Here is a 25497-nt window from a genome sequence, read left to right as displayed (position 1 = left end):
CGCCTCGTGCTGTTTCATTTTGAATGCCAACATTTATTATTATAGTATTTCTCATTAGATGAGTTGAAGCATTATAGAAGCAGACAAGTTATCATGTGAATAGGATTATTTTGGAAACATTAACTAATTACTAGTATAGTACTGTTCAGGATGTCTGCCTCAAAGAAAAACTGTTTTTCTAAAATACTTGAGGGAGAATTTGAGGAAAAAGCCCCATCAAATAAAATTTTTAAAAGCCCAATACATAGACATTTCTTATTATATCTAGAATCTAACTCACATTAAACCCTCAGTTTAAAATTATATTTTTATAGAGTCCTCAGACTTCTTAATGTTTTCAGAATGACTTTCAAACATCAATTGATGTGTGGCCCTGGAAAAAGAAAGATAAATTATAAAATTTTATATTCTGTGGTATTTGGTGAATCCTTACAAAGTGCTACCAAATATTACAAGTCATAGAAGTTATATTTTAGCTAGATGATCTATATTTTTCTTTCTGCTTTCACTCACACACACAAATGATGCAGAAGTTTAGAGAAGTATGCACAGACACTTAACTCATTCTGACAAAAGTAACTGAGTCCCTAGTATAACCGCCTCAAGCCGGTAGGATAATTTGGGCAAACATAAGGAGAAGTTGTTTTTGTATCAGTTTTTGCAGGCAACCGTCTCAGAAAAAAATAGCAAAGTAACCTGTTATAAAAATCAAATGCCACTATAATGAAGGAGAAAATTAGACAATTAAAAAAATTCAAAATACAACCAGGTATCTATAGGGCTTAACTAGAATTTAGGAATGAAGGAGGAAAAAGATAAGAGATCCTTAGGAACGCAGAAAAGACATGACTTTTGGCTCCATGTTAGGGTGTTAAACACACATCTGGAATATTTCCAGGGGTAGCAGCTGCATCTCATGCCGAGTGGATCAGAAGCATATCCAACATGCAGGTGCCTTGGCCAGCTCGTTAGAAACCAGTTGGTGTTGAGCTGATTCTGACTTATGGTGGCCCCATGTGAGTTGGAATAGAAGCTTGTTCCACAGAGTTTTCAGCGGCTATTTTTTGGAATGATATTGTGAGGTCTTTCTTCCAAGGCCCGCTCGATGTACTTGAACCTCCCACTTTGGGGTTAGCAGCAAGAGTGTTCATCGTTTACACCCATCTGGGACTCCTCAGCCAACATACAAGGAACTAAAAAGCTAAGAGTCCTGGGGAATTCCTTCAGCCATAAGTTCCAGAAAACATATTTAGATACCTTGGCACAAAAGCTAGAGTATTATGAATCTCACAAAAGAATGCTATCTAAGACAAAAGCTTGACATGAATCTATCCTAGCGGGATAGGGAGTGGGTCTGGTCTCAGTCTTCCTTACTGGGTGGCGATGGCCAAACAATTACATCTTGCTGCTTTATCCTTGACCCATCCATAAAGTAGAAATAATTATTTCTACAAAGGACTGTAAAGATAAATTAGTACATATCCTCCCCCGCCCCCATGTTAGACAGGGTTCTCTAGAGAAACAAAACCAAGACACTTATGATTTTAGATGATAGATAAAGATACAGCATGAAGGAATATAACAGCTAATTAGTCTACACAGCAGTACAGAGGGCTCAGTTCAACTCACAAGGGCTACTGGGTCCAAGGCCAAGGAAGCAAACAGCTGAGTCTTCCTTTGAGCAATGCAGGCAGTCCGGCCACAGGCAGCAGGGCAGGTCACCCAACAGTGCGCAGCTCAGGAGCTTAGCAAAGCAGGCCCGGATGAGATATCAAACTCAAGCCATGCAAGACAACAATATGAGCCTCAAGCTCAAGTGATGTATACACCAGCAGTGTGTTGAAGCAGGTCTCGAAGGAAACTCAAGCTCTAGCAACATGATCCATGGGTTGTGTATCCCACAAGTAGTGGTCACAAGTTGAGGCAGAGAACTAGGTAAAGCAGCTGCACACTGGTGAGATCACCAGAGAGTAAGAGAGAGAGGGGCGGGGCTTGCCTAGCCGTTTATCTCTTTGCCCTCCAATCAAACTGTGACCTTATTAATCCCACATGTTCCTATTGGCCAGGTTGGCACAATAAACCTAACACACACACACACAAAGAAAGTGGCCCTGTAGGATAGAGTGGAACCACTCCATAGGATTCCCAAAACTATCCATCTTTATAGGAGCAGGCTGCCTACAGAGCAGTTTATGGATTTGACCCACCAATTTCCACTAGCAGTCAATGCAGTGCTTAATACAATGGGCCACCAACCAAAAACCCACTGCCATCAAGTTCATTCTGGCTCACAGCAACTCCGAATAGGCTTTTTGAGGCTGTAAATCTTTGAAGGAGCAAATAACTGCTCCACAGGAGTAAGAGGAGGTTTTCTACTCCTGTGAAGGGACAGTCCCGGAAACCCAAGGGACAGTTTCGCCCTCCCTCTAGGGTCGCTCTGAGTCAGAATGGACGCCACGGCATGAGTTTGGTTTAACTTTTTTTCTCCCACAGAATCACAGCTGAGTTTGAACAGGCAACCTTGCAGTCAGCAACCTAAAGATCATGCAACATTGCCACCCAGGCTCCTTAAATTAATTCATAAAATACATTTACAGACTATATTTGAAACATTACATTGTTTAGTATTCATGTTCATTGCATACATTTAAGAATTATTTTCAGATGATTTCTCAACTTTTACGATGCTCGTAGTACTAAAATTAGGATAAAGGTTTTCATGAAGCTTTGCAAAGCCAATAATACTTAGTTCTCAAATGCCTGTGCCATTCCTCAAATGCTTGCTCTTTATTTAATTTTTTTTCCAGAAGTAAACAAATGCTCCCAAAGGGTGGAAATTAAATTCTGACAGAGTGATGTAACCTCCCAAGTTTTATGTTTATACAACACAAATGTTTTCACACTATTGACAAAGTTGCAATTTTGTTTCAGGTGACCTTAAACCAAATGACCTTTGCCCCCCCTCTTTCTTTCAAGTATTTCCCGGGTTATTTCTCCAGGAATGTGTAAAGCACAATTCGTCTTAATTACGATATGCCCCCTCTATTTTCTCAACATAGTGCTTCTCTGTTACCCAACCAAATCACATAGCCCGCTCCCTTACGAGAGCTCTGAAAGATCTCTGCTAATACTCGGCTGAGGGATTTCAGTTTACAGCAATACTGTCACGTTGTATCCCTGAACTCCTCTGTGGCCGGTATCAAACCCTGCCCTGCATGCCTCCTGCCGCCCCCACCCCTCAACTCATGAACCCACTGTCAGTCATCTGTTTATTTACCTCTTCATAGCTTCATGCTACCCCTCATTGGAGTGCATGCTAAAGAGTGCCACCCACCCCTTTTTTCAAGAAAGTCACTTCGTAAGGAGAAATCAGTTCTGTTTATCCTTTGCACACGTCTCAGGGAGCTAGCAGGCGGCTCTGCCATCCGAAAGAAAGTCATACATAATAGAGCAGCTTTAGCCCAATAAGCCAGTCTAGTCCCAATTCATCAGTCAAAGTTTTATGCAAGTGGCCCCCCTGAGTTGATAAATTCCCACAGTGCCTGTTGACCCAGCTGCCAAGTCCTCTTGCAGCAGGTGGTGTTTTCATGGCCACCCTGACAGTAACACAAACTGTTTAGCAGCTCCGTTGACCTCTCAGCTATTAACAGGGATACAGGCTCCACTAGGGACTAGTTTTCAAACATGACAGCATTTCTGAACACTAGAGGTCATGAACAAGTATATGCCCTATAAAAATTCATTCAGCTTGGTGGATTTTAAGTCTACAAGGCAAAGAAGAATTTTGCACATTTTTGCTCTTATTATTCTGCATATCCAGTAACCCAAAGTGGATAGACACTTATCTGATACCTTGTGTATGTGTGTGTGTATGTGTGTGTTCTCCCTATATTGTACTTAATATACTATAAATAGCTTTTTAAGTAACAAATCTTTTCTAAGCTGCTTTGTAGCAATTCTAGTATTTTTTAAAAGATTGGAATAAGTTCAAAGTCAGAGTTGCCAATGAATGGATGAGCATGCATACATAATGTATGGTAATAGCCTGGTTGTAACTGGGAATTTTATTCATAAGTTAGAAAGATTAGCATATGTTTATCTATGTATATGCACACTTAAGACAGACTCAAGGAATCCATGGACTGTTCCATAGGACTATCAACCATATGAAAATTATTGAAAACATTTAGAAATATGTACAATAAAAGTATTCTGTGTGACCATGTTATTTTTAAATGCATACTGTATATTCTCGTGTATAAGTTGAGTTTTTCAGCACATTTATTATGCAGTTTTGTGTAAAATTAGGTGCCTCGGCTGATATTTGGGTCAGCTAATACTCGAGTATATACGGTATATATAAACTTTTTGTATGTATGCCCTATTTACTGGAGATATAACATATGACCATAGCACTCAATGCAATTTTCTGCTTTATATTAGTCAAAGTGCCTCTTAAGCTATCAATTTTGAATGTTAGCATATCAGACCTTATAGTACTTATACAAATTACTATGAAAAGTTAATTGTTTGCAAATCAAAATGGCATTCGCTTAAAAGAGTATAAAGCAGAAAAGCTCTAAACCCTTAAAAGCCTGGTTTGTTTTATACCATGTATTTTTCTTTCTGAGACAGTGATGAAAATCTGATGCTACTAGACAATACCTGAGATAAAGACAGGCTTAAACTTGCTGTTAAAGCAGTCACACACACTGTGAAAAATATGTATTCTGAAAGAAAGTGTAGTTTATAAAATCAAAAACAGTACTTTGTTTACTCATTTATTTTACTAGAGTGAAATATGTACTTCATTAATGGCCTGTTATTGCCAACATTGTCAAGTAAATCAAAGAATCACTGTCAAGGTTGAAGAAACTGTCACCATAATGCTCCTCCAAGATCATTTAAACTGTTACTTTTGTGTCCTTTTGAAGAACCAAAATGTGTATCAAACTTTTACCTCCCATTTTAAAATATTGAGTGATGCTACATCTTTCTAGGCCCATTTGATATAAAATTATAACAGTAGATCTGCAGCTTTCTAAGTGGGGAAAATGAATTATTTAGGGATTAAATTTTAGAAGATTTCTAGCAAAAAAATACCCTACACTTTTAAGTGTTTTTGAATTATAGTATAACCAAAGTGTTGTTTATTTATTCTATCTTGTTGACATTACTTATCACTATTCCGAATAAATTCCATCCCTGTAAAAACAGACAAATTCAGGGGATAGAGGGGAAACTCATTGAACTAAGTTACCCAAGTATAAAAATATATACCGATGAGTATTTCCCCATTACAACCATATTTAATGTCAAGTTTAACATTTTTTTCATTGTGGTTTTACATTGAGTTAAAATTTTGATTCTGAACATAAAATTCTGAACAGAGTATTTATTCCCCTTTATATTAAGTAACAATAGTATTAACTTCTTAATTTTTTTTTAGAAATTACTCCATTTAACTTTTTTACCGTATTATAAATAATTCAAGATTAGATAGGTTCACTCTACGTGGATGTTTGCATGTCTCCTGTGTTGAAGATACTGTGTCATATGTTCTGCAGGGTGATTATGAGTGAGAAATTTGTTTCACCATATAAGGAGCTTATTTTTAATTTGGGAGATTGTATACACTTTTGAAAATTAAATATTATTATCTGATATACACGAAACTTGGGGACAAAAAATATTTCAAAACATTATATATTCTAAAGTGCCAAATTAATAATCTGGAGGTTATGAGTATTGAGATGAGCAAAATTCACCACAATTTGGGTTACCTAATTCTGTATTCCACCGCAACACAAATTTCTTTAACACCAATCAGTCCATGTCTCCAAAGCATGGAAGTTAGGTTGTTTTTCTTAAGCAAGTGTAGCCAGAATAGTGAATAGAGAATTACAAGACAACGATGAAGCTCTCAGATCAACCGCTGCACAGGCTGACAGAACCTTCTGAGCTTGGTTTTAAAGATTCACAATCGATGTCTGTGTTGTTTTTCTTCCATGACTCTGCAGTTTACACTTACTCCTGAGTTCAGAGCTCAGCTTCCACCTGCAATTTATTTGGGGCCTTGCTTCCATTCCATTTGGGAGTCCACAGTGTGATTCTCAGCTAGTTCACCTCCGACACAGCCATCACGCATATGTCATTGGTGGCTTTCCTGTTGCCAAGATGCTGAACAGGGTTCAGCAGAGCTTCCAGGTTAAGACAGACTAGAAAGAAAGGTCTTAGGAGGTATCTCCAAAAACCAGCCAGCCATCAAACAGCCTGTGGGTCACACGGGTGTCAAACGAAGACAGTGGCTGTTACAAGAGATGGCCCTGAGTCTGACAGTGACTCCACAGCAGCAAACAGCAGTGGCCCCGACAGTTTCCAGCTACATAAACCTACCTTCTTGGTTGTCAAAATTTCTTCCCAAGATGCTTTGTGCTTCAATTACAAAGTACCTTGGGGGTCTTCCCCAACCCTATTTTTCCCATAAACTCTCTTACATTTAGTATGTGGATTTTGTGCTATGCAAGTGTTTTTCCTGAAATAGGTCTATCGAATTAAATTGGAAATGGCTGGTTTTCTGTATTCGCTATTGACCATTCCGAACATAGGAAGTTATAAAGAGAATACAGCAAACAGTAGAGGCAAGGAAGTAGAGCTCAGTTCTTGTCTTCTTATTCAAAATAGATAAAGCATTTACCTTCATTATTCATTTCTCCTAGAGTTTCCTTTAAGAGAACACATAATCTCCATTTCCTGATTTTCCCACAGAAATCAATATACTAGGCTTATAAAGTTGAATGAAGAGATCCACGCACCTTTCAGGTGTAGAGGGGTGGTGGTGGTGGTGGTGGTGGTGGTGGTGTGTGCGTGTTTTGAAAGAGGGTGCTTGGATAGTGAGATTGATAGACCTGAAGTATGGTTGCATTGCTACTCTTTTCTAGAATGTAAGGAATATTTGAGTGGAGAGGATGCTGGCTTAGGAAAGAGTCCCAAGACCATCTGTAACTAACTGTAAAAAACCAGTTAATTCCTGATCATTTTACTTCGCAACTAATACCAGTCCTGTCCCATGTTGATAATGTTGAACATGAAAATTATTGATGTTTTTCCTTTGTATGAAACAAAATTTATTTAGCAAGTCTTACATGAATTATGACTCTTTTGAAACATGAGGAAAAATGAAGTAGGTATTTGTGGAATTTCTGATTATCTTATTAGCCCTGCCTCCTTTGAGTTTAGTACCAACTCAATCCCACGCTTCCTAAAATTTAAAGCTAAATTTAAAACCAACTCTCTATTTCTTAGTGAGATTATGCGTATGTGTGAGGGGTAAGACTTTAAAAAGCAGAAACCTTCAGCAGCAAAGGCACAGAGAAGACAGGTCCATTTTCTTAGCAGGCATCAGAACAGAAAAACTCAGTGCTTCCAGTTGATGTCCTGATATAAAGCATTGGATTTGCCCCCTTTGAAATTCAGACTTTAGAACTATTTTGTTGTTAGCAGCCCTGGCGGTAGTCCTTGACTCATGGACAGCCCTGTGTACAAGAAAAGGAAATGCGGGTTCAATCCTGCCCATCCCAATGGTCAATCGATGATCGGACCATTGTGATCAAAGTGGTTAGGTTGGCTATTTCGGAAGTAATTTGCCAGGCCATTCTTTCTACTCTCTCTCAATCTTAAAGTTCAGCTGACACCTATTTAGTATCACAGCAACATGCAAACCTCCAGCACCAGATGGACAGTGGTTTCACTTAGGTATATTGACTGGGCATCAAACCCTAGTGTCTTACATGGAAGGCAAGAATTCTACCACCAAATCATCACTGCCTTCTTAGAACCATGCTAATGTAATGTGTTGTGGAGTAGATTCTAACTTACAGTGATCTATAGAACAGAGTAGACGTCCTGGTGATCTAGTAGTTACACTACAACTACAAGGTCAGCAGTACGAAACCACCAACCCCTCCTTGGAAGGAAGATTGGCTTTCTACTCCCATAAAAAAATCACTATCTCAGAAACCCACAGGTGCAGGCAGTTTTACCTTGTGCTGTAAGTCAGAATCAACTCAATGGTAGTGAGTTTGGTTTGTTTTTTTAATAGAACATAGAACAGCCTTGTAGAGTTTCCTAGGCTGAAATCTTTCAGAACACCAATTTTATTCTCCCACAGAATAACGGGTGGGTTCGAAAGGTCACTGCTCCCCATGTAGTATAATCGAGATATTTAACATGACACATACTGTACCGAGGTCAGACATATTTTTGAATTTAAGTTTTCCCTCCCTTTACTCCAATATCAGGATTACTGAAAATATATAAAAAGGATATTTGGAAGCCTATCTGTGATTTAATATAAAATACATTTCTTAAAGGCAAAAATGAAAACAGGAACTCTTAAAAGATTAAATTTCTTAAGATGTTTCAAAAGAGTACTTGAAAAATACTGTTAGGAATTTCTAACGAGGTCTCTACTGTTATGAAGTCCCAGGGGTGCCAATACTGCCTGGTTACACGGGAATAGATCCCATGAGCTCTGCTCTCCTACATGGAATAGAACTGTATTGTGAAAGTGTAAGATTCCTCCCAACCAGTTTGTGCTCAACTACTAACCTACAGATCGGCAGTTCAAATCCACCTGAGCAGTACCACAAAGGAAAGGCCTGGCAATCTGCTCCCAGCAAAATGACAACTAGGAAAGCCCTATGGAGCAGTTTTGGCTATGCGTCGTCCTAAAGCACGCTATAAACCCATCCTAATCGAGAATTCTTCTCTTCCCGGGTCACCTGGCAGAAACATGCTTTCGTAGCCGGGAGGAGTCTGAGAACCTGCAGAGTAAAAGCATGACCCTCAGTGTGTTACTGGTCTTGGATGGAGGTATACAGTGGAGTTTGAAGAAATTACACAATGCTGCACTGGTGCCTAGCCCTACTCATAGAGCTATGTGGATGGGACATAGTAAAATCTCGCCCGCCTTGAGAACTGTTCCCGTTCTTATACTTTTTTCTTAGGTAAAAGTGCTAGCCAACTCAATCTCTACCAACCTGCCACTACATCAGACATGTCTCCAACTGCCCCTTGTCAGCCCCTTTGTGGCCCTTACTTCTTCATAATTCATTTTAAAACTAAGTCCGACACGCCCGCTCACTTCATATCTTGGGATCTGAAGTTTCACTTTTACCACAGAAGTGAAAGAATCCATTATCTGACTCTGTTATGACCAACATGACATCTGGCTGGCAGCAACAACTCCAGAGTGAAAGTCGTGCAACTGTGATGGCTAAGGGTGTGTCCATTTAGCGCAGCCTTGATTCTCAGGGGGGTCAGCCATTCTATAATGGTACAGTTGGTAGTTATAGAACCACAATTTGGCAGTTAAGGGAAATGCTCCAGTCATCCTTCCTTTTGTACTCTGAAGTAATCTGTTGTGGTCATCTTCCCTTTGTTGCATAAAGCTGATTTTTCCCATAATGACCTGGTCTTTGGAACCTGACCATGTCAAAAGAGTGAGGAAGAGGTGTAATGAGTCGTTCACCGTTGTCACTGTGTGTCAAACTCTGTGGAGACTTAGCAAAGCCATCACGTGCCAGACAGTGTGTGGCACAAAGATGGCCGCATTATGCGGCAGTGAGCCTCCCTGGACTTTTTGGAGTTTGTAGCAATGTCCAGTTGGGAGCTCCTGAACAGACGGATGAATGGTCACTTTAACTGCTGCTACTGTTGTAGTGTCTGCCGAGTCACTTGTCACTTTTAGCTATTGGGGTTGACAGTAGAATTGACCCACGGGATTGTCTAGGTTGTAATGGAAACGGATCATTCTTTCTTAGTATTTTTTCCACTTAGTATTGTGGAGCACGTTCAGACCGCCCACCTTTCCGTCCGTGGCGAATGCTTTTAACTGCTGTGCCACCAGGGCTTCAACACTGCTGCTGGCTTGGAAGTGGCCGGAATGTAGAACAGTGCTGTTTCGACGTGAATATGGACTCCAATTCCCTGACAAAAATTCCAAGTTCAGCATCTGAGTCAGTAGACCTGGTCTTGAGCCCGAGGTTCTTTGAACTCTCGGGTCTAAGGTGTCCCAAGTTACCTGCTTTTCTTAACTCCTGAGACTGAAAGGAAGCAAGACAGTAACTAGTTTTGCAAAGGTTCGTTTCAAAGGAAGGCTTCTCCATGTGTCCCAGTGTGAGTCTGCGCAAAGGACTGAGGCAGTTCTTAGATCCTCTTCCTCGCACAAGCAGAATGAGAGGCTATGGAATTACTACAGCTTCTAAAGCAGCCAACCCAGGGCATTCATGAGCATTACTCCAGATCTGTTCTCGTTTTCCAATAATACGAATTTAAAATCTAGACCCTCTAACAACATTTTCAGAAAGTACCCCAGTTGAAGCCCATTAACTTGTTTGCCATTGAATCAACTCCAACACATGGCACCCCATGAGTGACACAGGGGAGCCGCGCACCATCAGTTTCCTGGGCTATCTTTCTGGACCCAGACTGCCAGGCATTTCTTCCACAGTGCTGCTGGTTGGGTTAGAACCACTAGCCTGGTAGTTAGTAGTCAAATGAAAACCAAACCATTAGCATCACTCAGGGATCTTCCTTGTGAAACAAACACATGGAAAAGATAAAATAGACCAATTGTGCAACACTCACTCCAGAGGGCAGGGCCTGCTTGGATGGTATCCCCTCCCCCCACTCTTCTATGCAGCTGTAGAGGCCGTTTCCTTTATTGATTTGTTCATATATGAAAATGATTTGTAAATTAAAGCCATCCATATTCCCACCACCCAGAGACCTCCACTTTTGGCCTTAGCTGTTCATGAAGCGTCATCACATATGATGTGTATTATAAATGACGTCTGCTTCCCAAAGAAGTCTGTCCTTTCTTTCAAGAAAACTTTTGAAAGACTGGAGTTAGTTGAGGCAATAGAGGAAAAACACAGCTAGTACTTTGGGGATATCCCTATACAAGTGTAGCAGTTAAATTTGTTAATATAGTGAAAGTTTACACAGCAAATTAGGTATCCATTTAATAGTTTTCTTGCAAATTGTTCACCGGCATTAGTTATATTGTTCACAATGTGTCTACTATGGGCTCTTTAATTACATTCTGGTTGTTCTGCTTCCAGTAGTCTAGTTTCCCTGCCCCACCTTCTCATCTTTGCTTTAGAATAATTACTGACCTTTTAAAGACTCTGAGTTCCATTCTATGTTTTCCCCCCGTTCGGTCTGAGCCCATCTATGGTTGCCCTACTCAGAACAATCAGGAGTGATAGTAGGACACCACCTTGTTTCTTCTACCAGTGCTCACAAATCAATGCCCCGACCATTGGCCTCACACAGGCAGCATTTTCTGGTTGCTGTAGTTTAACTGGATTTACTTTCATCCTTGTGCTTCATCAGATCTCCTCCTATGAGGCTTAGGCCAGTGGTTCTCAACCTCCTAATGCCGCGACCCTTGAATGAAATATATTTTGACACACTCCTTTCTTTTCTTAAATAAATCAGAAAGAGGATAAATACATCAGTCATAAGCAGAAATAAGGTAAAGATAGCCATTAAAAGCTTATCATTTCCAGTCACCAGTAAAGTTAGCATAATACCTTACTGAAGACCCCCGGCTTTCCTTCAAATCATTTCTGACACCGGCCACCCCACAGTGTCAGAGAACAAGAGTGGGTGACTTTCGGGGACTTGGATTGATAGGCTTTTCTTCCCATGGGTGGACTCAAACCTCCAACGTTTTGGTGAGCAGAAGAATGCATTGACTCTTTGCCACACCCAGTGATTCCATTCCCTGATTGACCGGTAGCCAGTGATCATGGACTGGAAGGCAGAAGAACTTCCTGTTACTGAAAACTGCTTTTTAAGTTATAAAAACCACCATGATTGTCTCACAAATAAACTAAGACTTTGTTGGGAAAGAAGTCAAGTAGACTGGGGCATTCAATCCTAACAAGGCACGGGGAATACCCTTGTTCTCCCTGGCATCGCTAATAAACATTTCCAGGCCTTTATACCATCCTACCTGCACTTCTATAAAGACCACTCTCTTGGTGGACGCAAGGCAAATACTTTCATTGCTTTCTGAATGAAAATATGCTCAGTCCCTTGGGAATGCCTTGAGGCTCTTTGCCATATACTGACCATGTCTACATGTAAATAAAAAGTTGGACCGTTTTAAGGGAGTTTTCTGAATTGTGATACTTGCAAAACACAGTACCTTCAACATACAGTGGGGCAATGATTGAAGGAGGAGGAGCTAGAGAATGGCAATGGGGTTTGGAGTCATTGCCGAAACAGCCCGAGGCCAGGCCCCAAATTCTCATCACTGTTCATCTTGTCACAGGGACAAAAGAAGCTCTAGAAAAAATGGGAGTCTACAGGGCTTAATTTCTCTGCTTATCTCAGAAACTGATAATAATTTACCTCTTGTGGTGGTTTTGACCTCTAATTATCAGCTTCTTTGCTATGGTATAAGGACTGCTTGGGCCATCCTGAGGGTGCTGATTTGACTGGTGATGAAAACCTCGTTTACATTCCTTCTCACCACATGCGTCAAGGTCACTGAGAGAAAAGTGCCCCTGGACGTTTTTCCCCTAAAGAGTAGATAATGAGCATGCCTGCTGATTCCAGCAGAACCCACCTGGAATGCTAGCATCGTACTTCAAAAAACCAGTAAGAACATTAAAAATCATGTTCGGAACTAGCCTGGTTTCCTCTATAACTGTTAGCACTTGTAGAGCCAACTTTTTTTTAACGTGCATTGCAAATGAGATGTTTCTGTTTGTTCTTATTGTTTCTTCACAGCAGAAAATAAAACTCTGCGGTGGTGCTGTGGGTTAGGTAATGAGCTGCAAGGTCAGCAGTTCAAACCCACCAGCCTCTCCACAGGAGAGAGATGGGCTGTGTGTGCCTGTAAAACTTTATAGGCTCAGAAACCCTTATGGGTTAGAATCAGCTTGATAGCAGTGGGTTTTATCTTCCATATGTATGGTTCTTTGTTTTCATGAAGAATGAAAACTTTGAACCAACAGTATACACGAGCATATATATATCATAACCTTCAAAACAAACCTGACAAAAATGTGAAATTGAAATAAAACTGTGTCCCCAAGCTTTTTAGGCTACACGTGTTCATTTTGATAAGTACTTTCCACCCTGTAATATTGTGTATGTCTAAACAAACGAAACCCTTGTCGGGTGCTATTCCTAACCATTTTTATAGCTATGGAAAAAGTCTTTTCCTACATTATCCGCATACATTTTTTAAATGGCAATTGCTGGCAATTCTTTGCAAACGTAAAATGTGATGTAATTAGACATGTTTCCATTCATGGTAATTAAGCATTTCTTAGACTGTTTTCTACTATTCCCTTTCCTTCAAGACTGCTTCGTTTGTTTCTTTGCGGGCGTGCATTTTCTGCAGTGATTGTCAGTGGCCCATCCAACACATGACGACCCCCCCACCCACTTGCACAGGGCAGCATTGCTCTGCAGAGTTCTCATGGCTGTGACCTTCAGGAGGCCAAGTGCAAGTCCGACTCCCTACATTGCCTCTGGGTGGCTTCCAACCAGTAGTGGAGTGCTTAACCGGGCGCGCTTCCCAGGGACGCCTTTTCCTTTCTCAGAAAGCCGCCCGCCTTCCTGAGTGGATTGTCTTTGCAAAGCCAGAGACATGACTTTGTCATATGGAACAACAAGCAGACAAACGCGATTTCTGTCCGATGCTGATTTTCAACCGTTGCCTTTCCATGCAGATCCTTGATGCCTGAGGAATGCAGAGCCACGGTTCACCCAGCGCAGGCCCTGATGTCTGAGTGCCCCCGGCTCTGTCGGAACGGCTACTGCACCCCCACGGGCAAGTGCTGCTGCAGCCCAGGCTGGGAGGGCGACTTCTGCAGAATCGGTTAGTGTTTCTGGCATCACCTGGAAGGCCTAGGGATGGGCCAGCCCTTGCACCCACGAACTCAGCACCAGTTACTTCTTCTAGAATTATCCGGCATTCAGTAATTCTTGGCCATTTACAGTCGTATGAATGAATGCTCGGTCTGTTTCTGACTTGGTAGATGTCACCGTGCCTGTTCATTAAATGTAAGTTGTTCATGTTTGTAAGCTAATCAGAGGCATAATCCATCTTTAAACGAGTGCTTTCAAGCAGTGACAAGCGAAAGCAGCATGACCAGAGCGTCTCACCGTGCTTTCTGACCTGGGCTCCGAGCTCCACACCAGCCGGTGACTCAGTGCTGGCGCAGGCCCGCTCCAAGGGCCTACGTTTCCCAGACACCCCATAAATGCCATCCCTGGCTTTACTGCTGGCTGCCACAGCACACTAAAAACAGGTTTTTTCAGTGGGTGTTATTAAATTAAACAGGAAAACGCAACTATCGAGAGGCATATAATAAGATTTTTTAATTCTTTTTGCCACTCCCTGGAGAACCATCAACGAGGTGTACAGCTGCTCAGAGAGCCACGGAGATTTAGTCTTGGGTCTCGATATCCTGAGACTTGCCATTTCCTCAATTTACATGCAGTCATGTTTACGTTCCACATGGTATGAAGTAAGAAAAGTTAGTTGCAAACCTAGAGTTTAAGACACTCATGTTAACACTATATTTCAACAACCATCCGATATGCATGTCACTGCTGTTCAAATATTAAAGTACCTCTTGTAAAAAAAAGTCCTAAATTATACGTAGTATTTCAATTGTATTCTCAAATGTATTGGGGTCAAAGAGCATAGCCAGAAATAATCTGCTTTATTTCTTATCTAGCCAAAAGAATGACCAAAATTTAAAGACTCACATATGTATGCATTTTTAAGATGAGTCTGCTTCATCAATAACAACGTTGCATGATTGATTAATGTTATGTTTACATATCTAGGAAATAGCTATCATAATTAAAACTCAAAATAAAGTGATTAATTTTTTAAAAACAAATGCTTAAGTTATATTGACATTGTCATTTATTGCCGTGTTATTTGTCTCTCTTTTAACTGCCCAAAAAATTGAGAATCAAATTCATTGCTCAAATGTAGTATTTTCGGTTCCTGATAGCATATCTTCCGCTTTGTTTTCTCCCCCTCATGCTGTCTTTAAAGCCTCCCCATATCTACCCCCTCCTGCTGCTTTTCTCCGGTGCCCACTTAGTTTGATCCCTCACTTTGCATCTTGCCTAGCTCCTAAGTCACACAAGTCACCAGTGAAGTATTTATTGAGTCCTTTCTAGGGACAGAAATTGTATTTGAAACAGAGGGTGAGCAAATTCTTTTCAATGTAAATCTGAGTTAACATGTAGCTTTATTTCAGTATTTTAAACTTGCCACTAATCAAACGTCAAGTTTGACTTGACAAAATCAGAACCCTTTTTAAAAAGGACTCTACTAATGATGCTTTTAATTAAGCAAGAACTTCATGTATAGTGCCATATAGTGCCCTCATCTCACTTAACTTTAGAAGAGAAGTGAGTGTCTTTCCGTCTTATTCTGTCTTTCCTATGTACTCAGACACAAATCCCTCTGCATTTCCATTGCAAGCATCTGAAAAGGTAAAAATGACCCTGTCCCTTGAAAGTATGAGAAATGTATTTAGGAAAGTCATCTACAGCAGCTGTGATTCTCAGATGGATCCTGTCGGCAAAAGACAATTTACATGCTCAATGGTATCCTTTCCATCTTATTTCAGGCAGTAAAGCTGTATATTTCCTAACCTTTCATAGCCTAGCTAGTGCTGGTGTAATGCAAATACCTCAAGAATAAAACTCCCAATTCTGGAGGCTGAAAGCCCAAATCAAGGTCACCTGCACCGAGATTCCTTCCTTGTTGGGAGCCCGAGGAAGACATTCTTTGGTTCCTTGACTATCCTCACATGGCATCTGTCTCCTTCAGGATGCTGTGCCTAGTCTGCTCTTTTAATAGCCCAAAAGTGAGTCGGTTCAGGACACACCCTACACTAGTTATGACTCCATTACGAAGGAAAACCACATTCCCAAAGAGGATGGCTCCCCAAGGTGCGGGGATTAGGATTCCAACACACACTGGTGGGCAAGAGGGGGTACACAATTAAATCTGTATATCAGAGCGGGGAAAAATCCTTTTATAAAGCGATTCTGTGCTAAGTAGTCCAGGCAAGGATGGCTCAGAATATTCTTTGCTGGAAAATTGCACTGACCCCAGAATGGGCATCCAAGTATTAATCAGAGTAAAACCTACAGCTGTAGGCCTGGGAGGCCCAGGGAAGCAGGAATCTAAGAACTCCATACGGCTGTTCGTCTAAGGGTTAGATTCCAACCCAATCCTAAAACTCACCATTCTGTTAAAACCGACCATTGCATTTTGTTGGGCTGGTTATGCCCAAGATCCTGGGTCTCCAGCATCCCAGAGGATGATGGCAAGTATGACACATGCCCCAAGTGCCATTTGAAGGGGACACCACTGAGTGACCCTCACAGTTCCCAAAGACCTCTGATGGCCTAGTGGATTATGCATTGGTCTGCTAACCCCAAGGTCAGCAGTTCAAATCCACTAGCCACCCCACTGGTGGCAGAGGAGGCTTTCTACTCCTGTAGAGATTTACAGCCTCAGAAACCAACAAAGGCAGCTCTACTCTGACCTCTAGGGTCACTCTGAGTCAGAGTGGGCTCAGCGCCAGTGAGTTTGGCTTGAGAGATTTGGTTGCCATTTCCACCAACAGCTGAGAGCCATCATTCCCCACAATTTAAAACTAATTGCCATAGATTTGCCTCTGCCTCAGCCAGCTCCTCCCACGTTGAGGACCTCCCCTGTGTAATGAGAACACGAACACGGAGTTGCTTGGAAAGCCCTGTTGGAAGATCCCTCTGTGGAGCAGATCTGAAAGAACTGCAATCATTAACGTTAAAGAAGAGAGTCAATTGTGCAAGAGCTTCAACTCGTTTCCCCTGATCTCTGCTTCTGAAAGCCTTCTCCCCTACTTGCACGTATCACAGTTAAAGACCACTGTCTTCTTCCCCTTCCTCCCTCTTCTGTAGGCATCACACTGTTGGTCTCCGACTAAAGGCTGTTTCTGACCCACAGAATGAAAGTGTAATTGTATTACTCTTTTTCTCTCCCAGCAAAATGTGAGCCCGCCTGTCGTCACGGAGGTGTCTGTCTTAGGCCGAACAAGTGCCTCTGTAAAAAAGGATATCTTGGTCCTCAGTGTGAACAAGTGGACAGAAACATCCGCAGAGTGACCAGGGCAGGTATTCTTGATCAGATCATTGACATGACATCTTATTTGCTGGATCTAACAAGTTACATTGTATAGTTTCTGGGACGGTTTGAATAGCCCCTTCTAATGGGCATTTATTTTTTTTCCTGTCATTAAAAAGACTGTTATCCCTGATACACACTCCTGTGATTTCATTTTTTTTTTTTTAGTAATTTAAAAATAATTTCCAGAAATGTGCAGATCGTGTGTGTGTATGTTGGCATACTTGTTCACCTAAACACGTATACACACGCTTACAACCCCTATAAGTGTGGTTGCATAACAGATGGATTTTTTAAAATATATAGATTTCCTTGTGTGGCGTCATTTACACAGAAATTCCATTGTATATCGATAACAGAGTTCTGATGTCACCAGAAGGAACTATTTGACTGCCCAGGAATTTTCTGTCTGTAATAACTGAAGTCAACTTTAATGGAGTTTTGAAACATTACTGTGCTATCTGATGGCTCTAATAAAAGTGTCTATATTTTTATATTAAGGACTATAATAGGAGATAATGTTTCAGAACTCCCTGATGGATTGCCAAATGAACAACTTGATGTAAAATTGTAATCTTCATTTTTATCAATGTATCCAATTACAAAATGTTAGGCACTTACCTTTTTCTTGGCAGAGAGATCTGGTTATGCCAGCTTAATTGCAAGATTGTTTTTGAGTGTTTTATAATTAAATCATAATGGCATACTTTAAAATAATTTTTCCTAAAGGTCTGCATTTATTGTATGTTTTATTTAACATTAGGCACTGGGTTTGTATTACCTATTTATATTTTTTATTTTATTTTTATAATATAGACATCACCTAGATGAGACACCTTTACCCTGCCCTGTAAAACACTAAAGTTACATTTTTCACCAACTTAATTGGAAAGAAGGGGAGTGAGAAAGGAAACAGTCTTTAAGGTGCTGTGGATCTAAGCTAGCCCTGTGTCCTTGTGCCAACATGTAATCATTCACGACGGATGAAAACGCAAGAAAACCACCAAACCTATAGAATGCCAGCATTAAACATTTGCAAAGTGCTTTTCACCCAATAGCAAGATTGCCAGAGTCTGTGTGGTTACATGGCTGCAGTTTCACACTGAATCCAACGGCACTGGAGAAGAGCGCGTTCGCATTAGCAAACCTTGGTTATGTAAGCTGTCACTTGTACCACCTCTCTGGATTCCTGCCACATCTGACTCCTTACGTGTATGTTCCCTCAGAACACAGTGAGAACCCTTTCTTTGGTTAATGTGTCAATAAATTTTCTGTAAATGCTCTGTTCTGATGTTTAAAGCAATGGCATGTTCTCATTAAAACTGCAAAAAGTTTGATAGACTGGCATTTGAGGCCAGCTCCCCAGGTTTACATTGTAACAAAATGATAAAGGTTCTTTGCATTGCTGAGAGAAAAACAGAAACACAAAAGCGCACATCTTCTCATGACAGACGCACACCCACTGGAGTTGTCCTGCTAGCCAGCCACATCTTACCTCCAGGACCTAAAGACAGCATCACGTACATCATGCCACCCACACTCAGTTCCCCAAACTGCTGCTTACCTTTAGGACCGTGAGCCTCCATTATAAAGCATCTTATAGCTAGTATCTCTCTGTTGTCTTCAAGTGTGATGTTTGTAATTAAAGCACGGCAAGCATTGACATAGGAGGGGGAAAAAACAAACCCACAACGTCAAAAGATTGGTTAAGTACACTGCACTTGTCTTCCATATATGATTACTTAAGTTTCTAGTGACCTCATGCCAATTGGAAAGCGGTTGAGAAATCATGGTTCAGTCTTAGTGGACAATGGCCTGCATGAAAAAGTGCATGCATAATTTTGCACAATTTAGATTCAATTGACAGTCCATTCAAGAAGTCTCCGGATTAAATGAGCATGGAGACCAAATTGTCCTCTCGCCCCAGAAAAGGGGTGGTCCCTTCTAGTCCCACTAACACTTCATTGGCCCAACAGTGTGACCAATCTTGCAATGAACCCTGCAGTCAGTCGCCTGCATCTGTGGGTTCACAGCAATCCTGTCTCCCCTGCTTTCTCTTCATAGCCCCCTTACTGAATTCCATCACAGAAAAGTTTCACAATTAAAAAAATGTCCTGACAACCGTTTTTGTGAATGGACCTTACCGTCTAATCATCCCGCATTCAGGGTGGGTGACATGAGACGAAATGTGAACTTCAGCTGTCCTCATCTGTCCGATAGTGCAGTTGTATTACACAGTCTCCGGGTCATCATTCCACCAAAAACAATGAGGAACCTGCTATCTGCTCAGCACCATCTGAAAGAAACAAAATTCCAGTGTTTTCTCTTCCATCTTTCACCTTCCCATCCCTTCCCCCAATGAAAAGGCTTTTTCACCACCATTAAGTTCTGCTATTGACAGATAAGCTATGTGAGAACGGATGGGGCCTCAGTTTCCTCATCCAACTCTTCCCTAAGTGTGGACTTTCAAGTGACTTAGAGGAACAGGTCAGAGCACGTGCCCTATTGGGAGCTTTCAGAATAAAGTGCTAAGTTCTTCCCAAAAAGAGGGCAAGGGCCATGGATATTACATCTAAACCAAGAGAGGAACACCGTGGGTGTCACTTGTTTCCGTTCTGAGAGCAGTAGATAGCACAGGCTAAGTAAGGTCTCCGTTAGACAGGGAGGTGGGGGGAGGAGGGGCGACTAAAAAGATGAGGGAGAGAAAAGTCACTGTTCCATCACATTGAAGTCAACATCGACTCGGTTCACAAGGCACACGGTCTCGACATGGGAGAGATGTGACTGTGGAATGTGCAAGAGATGATAAAGCCATCGCGAACCGTGCATCGTTGTTCACGCTTAGAGCCTAAGCTTTGGGTATCCATCAGTGTAGCATGAAGTCATGTTAAGGTTGTGAAGCAATGTTGAAAATTACCTCTTACTACGCATCTGTCAAACTCTTGTCCTGTACGAATAGAATGTGGTTTTCTTGCTGGTAATTTAAAGTAATAAGGAGAAAACAGAAGTGGCTGACTATGAATAGAAGGGAATCTTTTAAGAAACTCAAGTGATGGCAAAAAAAGTGATTCCCCCTGTCCCTTCTCATTTGCAAATTTTGTTTCAGTGTGGTTATTGTGAAAGATATCTTCTTTCTATCACAAAGAATGCTCCAAAAGTGCGCTCCATTAAGCAGACATCGACATATAGGAGAGAGGCACACAGCTTAGGAGAAACGATCCTCTTTTCTCATTTACAGATTTCAGAAGGCACTTCCCAGTGTCTTTCTGTCAAAACAATTGTACAATGGAGTAGTGGTTTTAAAATCCATTATTTTATACCGTTTTTAATCACTGAATTTATAAGCTATCCAACACACTTCCAAATCAAAAGCCAAAATCACTGCCACTGAATCGATGCCGACTCATAGCGACCCATTAGGACAGGATAGAGCCGCCCCTGAACATTTTCAAGACTCCTTACAGGAGTAGCCAGCCTCATCCATCTCCTGCAGAGCAGCTGGAGGATTCAAACCGCTGACCTGGCAGTTTGCAGCCCAACAAGTAACCCACTACACCAGCAGGTGCACAGTACAAATACTAGCTACAGCCTTTAGGGCCTTTCAAAGTATATATCAATTTAAACATTTCTCTGTATAACATTCGGTTAAATCTCTTAGTTTTAAATGATGAAAGAGAAAAAAACTATATTTACAAGGAAGAATAAAGTATACTGTAGACATAGAATAAAGCTGTAGTTGGCTCATGACTAAATTAAAAGTTTCTGAAAATCCCTATGGAATATTACCTATAATGATGTCTATCTCTTCTCCTCCCCATCCCATGTATCTTTTTTTTTTTCTTGTAACCCCTCCCCTCACTTCCATTTCTATTACCTTTGGCTAAATAGAGAAGCCCTAGGAACGCCCATAACAAAGGTGCTCTGGAGTAGTAGGTGGTTGTTGCATTTGTTAATGTTTTCTTCAATTTCCTGAAAAACAACTGGTATTGAGATCATGTTCATTTGTTCAGCTTCTCTTATCACAAAGAATAGTAGATCAATCTCAAATGACTTGCCGGATCTATTATCATCTCTGTGGAGCCTAAATGACTCCCAGTCCGGATGCTCCTTCTGAGAATATATGTACTAGTGCACCTTATGAGACCCCGTAGCCAACAGGAAGAAACCAGAGTAGCTCTTTTCTACCCAAGCATGAGCCATCCCTTCTGAAATCTGTTTGGAAAAAGATAAATCCAAATGTATGAGAAAAAATAAGTGTTTCCTCAGGGGAGACTTTAGATTGAGACTTGAAGTTGCAGAGAACGCAGTACAGTTGCAAGCTGAAGAAATGAATGCCTTTCTTTATTCCTGCCAGGGAGTTTGGGGGCCTGTTACTGTGAATGGTAACAGTGCCATCAGAAAGTTCCCCTTTAGAATGTTCAAAAAGAAGGTTACCCAGTTTGCTGGTTTCCCTTTTTCTCCTCATCACACCAACACAAAATCATCACACCTCGAGTAACTAACATGATGTCAAGGAAGGCCAAGGGGGAAAAAAAAGCCCTAAGACTAGAAACACATGGTGCTAAAGTATTCAAAACCTGACTATGAAAACTACCAAAAGGAATCCTAGCTACTCTAAAACTTCATTTTAAATAGGAATCCTGGTGATGTAGTGGGCTACATTGGGCTGCTAATCACAAGGTCAGCAGTTTGAAACTACCAGCTGGGAGAAAGAAGGGACAATTTCTACTCCCCATGGAAAAGTTACAGTCGCCAAAGCCCCAAAGGGCAGTCCTACCCTGACCTCCACAGGTTCACTGGGAGTCACAATGGGCTCAACAGCAGTGAGTTTGAGTTTCATCTTAAATACTTTCTCAGAATGAATTTTGGGAATTGCTTTGCAGTAACTAGATAGGGGTGATGTGTATTCTTGGGAGAGCAAAGGACTGTTGTAATGTTTTCATCCCAGTCGTGGTGATAGTGTGTCTAACTCATGTGTTCCTAACTTTTATGGAGAAATTGACTTATCAAATTAGCATATTAATGTGAACCCGAGATTCACACATCGTTTGCTCTGCTTTCCTGTAACTATTTGCGTGTGTCCGTTGACAAAAAGAAAACTGGATCCCTTGCATCAACATGAAGCCTTAGGCTTGAATCTGGTACTGTTTTTTTAAGTCAGAGTACATGGCAGTCTTTTAATGATAGCAAGTCAACATAAGTTCTCATGCTCCCACTCAGACATGTAACCACACTATGCATTGTTACATACAATTTGTTTTGCCTATGTAGAGGTTATTTAGATTCAAAATACATGTGTTCTCTACAGGTAAGATAACAAATGTATCTTGAGTTATCTGCATGGACTTAATTAAATGACTCATCGCTTAAATTTTTTAAAGCAGTATCTTAATACACACTATTGAAAGAACAGAACATTAACAGCGTTGGGAAGTTCATAATGCTTTGAGTGTGTGCATTTCATTTTCACAGTTACATTAATCAAACCCTACACATTTCCTGTTGCCCCAACTAGATAAACTGGTCAGTAACTTCCAGCCACATGAAGAAAATATGATAACATGTAGTATGGTCTTAGCCCAAATGTATGTTGGCTATTTCGTAAATCTGATACATGAATGTCCTAGAGTAAATTAAGATTTCTTATACAGTAGAGCCGCTTTCAAAATGATATTACCAAGAAACCAAATTGACCATCTTTGGAAATGTCAGATATTTCTCGCTTCTCACTATTGTCATAGGACGTGTTTGGAAATGCATTTCACCAAAGCCCATGCATAACCAGATAAACGACACTGAGACTGCCCTGAGGAAATCTAGAAGCCTGTTTCCCTAGGACATGCTACAGTAGACCATTAGAAAGAAAAACATCAAACTGGAAAAATTATCTAAGCATTATCATTAATAAGCATACAATAATCAGCAAAGAAAATCTGCTTCTGCCGACTTAGCCTTTGCTTAATACGGCCCGATTTTGAAGAATGTGTGTCATTCTTTGAACACATTTGATTTTCAAAGTTGTCTTTTAGGTTGTTCGCTATTAGCAGCTTGTTCCTAATTAACTCACAGAAGACACAAGAACCACACCATGCTTGAACTTCTGTTAATAAGAGGCTGGCGGAACAAGAAGCAACAGCAGATGCAAATTTGAGGAAGTAGGTTTAGTAAACGTCTTGGGGTTTCTAGAATGATAGGGAATGACATAGCCAAAGCCGGGACTCTGAGACTCCCTCTGAATTTGAACTAATCTCACAAAGTTAAGCAGATAAATATACCACTCTTGACTGAGTCTCTCTTATCCATTCATTCATTCAGCAAATTGGACGGAAGTGCCTGGCATGATTATGTGCTATAGAAACGCAAGGAAGTTTACCACGTGGGTCGTGCTCCCAACAAGCATAATGCACATGCTTGAGACTAAAGACATGATCACATCCAACTAGTCCCAATTCAACTCAATACTAGACTCCAGCAATAATAGTACAGATGGTCTAAGGTACAGCTGTGTGCACTTGCACGTGTGCACACACCCATGTATATATATTTATCAATCTGTACAAACACTACTTATGTATACACACGATCTGTGTAATATATAATATATGTATAATGCATATAAATTCTAACCAGTGGATTTGTGTGACCTTTAAAATAGAACAATTGTATCTTGAAATAAATGCAAAGAACTGGTCTTCAATTGTTAATCTGTGGATTTGATGATTTTTTAGGTGCAAAGGATGTTTAAGTGTATAAGTTCTTAATTTAATATATTTATGTAAATGCATGCCTGAAATTTGGTTAGATTGGCTGTGTTTTGTGTCCTGTAACAGTATCAAGTGCATTAAACTTTATCTTATAACCAGAGGTGCATGTGCCCTTTTAAAATTATTTTAGGACTTTTTAATCAAGTTCTCCCTAAATGCAAAAATGAAAATTCTTGTATACTCAAACTGATCATATAAACACTAATTTTAAAATATTCTTTCTCTGAACTATTTCTTTGAAGTGGTCTTGCTTTTTTATCTTTTTCAATGGCTAATTTCAAAATTTTATTCCCCCAAATATCCGCCAATATGAAGGGCCAGTTGCATTGGGTAGATACATTAGGTGGCTACGAAGATATCGTGTCGATGTAAACTTCATTGTGACTGCAAATAATTAAAGTCTGTTCCTTTCAAGTCAGTAAGGAAGAACAGATGAAGAAGGTAGAAAAGTGCTGAGAACTGGGTGAGAGAGTACAAACGCCCAAGAAGGCAGAAGCAGGTAGCAAGGAAGGGCCATGTGAAAAGGCGGTTGCAGATACCCCAAAAGTTGGCTGAACCTGCCAATTTTGCATTCAGCTAACCTTATCAAAAGTATTGGCATAAGAGTTGCTCTATCTCGAGCATGAATTTCAAATCAGTACTTACAAGAGCAAGATGTTTTCATCAAACTACCCCTTTTTCCTGGGTAAATAACATCTCTGAATCAGTGAAGGGAAAGTGTTTTCTATTTCTCCTGTTGAATGTGTCCAGAGGTGGCTTCTCCAGCGAAAGGGAGAGAGGGAGAGTCCCTGAGCTCAGGTTGCTCCTTAGATGTTTTAGGAAAGCAACAGCATGGAAAGTGTCCTGGAGTTATTCATACGGTGAGTGGCCCCACTACTCTGACAGCTCTTTGTCTGTGCCCACTTCTGATTCCTGGATGCCCCCTCTTTGTTTCTTCTGTGTGTGGTCTCTTTCACCAGATCACAAACTTCCTGGGGGCATGCCTTCTACTTTTTGAATCCCTGATAGCCCCAGGCAACTCCTATATATGTCACACAAAAAAAACAACAAGCATGGAGGTTTCTGACTGTGGCTAACCTCTGGGTTCCCTCCTGGTTCTTTTTTCAGCTTCTCAGCTTTCCCATTGTGATTACCACCAATATTTTGTATTAAATTCTCTCTGTTCTAAACCGCCATGGCAGTTTCTGCTTGGTTTTTTAGAGCTTGATTGATACATTTATTAAGAAGAAAGACTTAGACGCAAATGAGAAGGTGGTAGAGCCAAGAAGAGGCATGATGAGTGCCCTTTAGGAGACCATAGAAAGAAATCAATAGGCTAACACTACCTTGATGGTTAATGTGCACATAGAGGAGGTCAGAAGGATCATACTTCCAAATCTGATGCAGAACCCAGAAATTTCAAGGAAAGGGAACCATGTTAAAAATATTTTTTTTAAGTGTTAAACCCAGGGACAAGGAAACAAGTGATCCAAATCGGTGGTGAGGAGGGTGTAGGATGCCTGG

The 25497-nt window shown here is 40.8% G+C and overlaps 1 protein-coding gene and 1 long non-coding RNA gene across 4 annotated transcripts in view; one reads left to right on the top strand and one right to left on the bottom strand.

Annotated features, from left to right (window-relative positions):
* The window catches only part of LOC101664256 (hedgehog interacting protein), a 101272-nt gene extending 77063 nt beyond the window's left edge, over nt 1–24209 (top strand). The window contains exons 12-14 of one of the 3 annotated variants that reach the window (XM_045295814.1): nt 13758–13906; nt 17092–17216; nt 18047–24209. In XM_045295814.1, coding sequence (XP_045151749.1) covers nt 13758–13906; nt 17092–17216; nt 18047–18061 — 289 coding nt within the window. In that variant the 3' untranslated portion in view covers nt 18062–24209. Of the gene's footprint in view, nt 1–13757; nt 13907–17091; nt 17994–18046 lie in introns of those variants that run through there. The other 2 variants (XM_045295813.1, XM_004708696.4) reach the window with 2 other exon arrangements.
* Nucleotides 14383–25497, bottom strand: part of LOC123522354 — a 22734-nt gene continuing 11619 nt past the window's right edge. Inside the window, exons 2-4 of the long non-coding RNA XR_006680620.1 lie at nt 19375–19526; nt 18795–18851; nt 14383–14580 (exon numbers count right to left, since the gene is read on the bottom strand). This is a non-coding gene — a long non-coding RNA (uncharacterized LOC123522354). The remainder of the gene's footprint in view (nt 14581–18794; nt 18852–19374; nt 19527–25497) is intronic.

This window comes from Echinops telfairi, unplaced genomic scaffold, assembly GCF_000313985.2.
Source record: "Echinops telfairi isolate 266 unplaced genomic scaffold, ASM31398v2 ScPeMD7_5868;HRSCAF=6743_1, whole genome shotgun sequence".
In the NCBI taxonomy this organism is placed as follows: Eukaryota; Metazoa; Chordata; class Mammalia; order Afrosoricida; family Tenrecidae; genus Echinops; species Echinops telfairi.
Note: the sequence above shows the minus strand (reverse complement) of the source record. Positions and strands in the feature narration are given on the sequence as shown.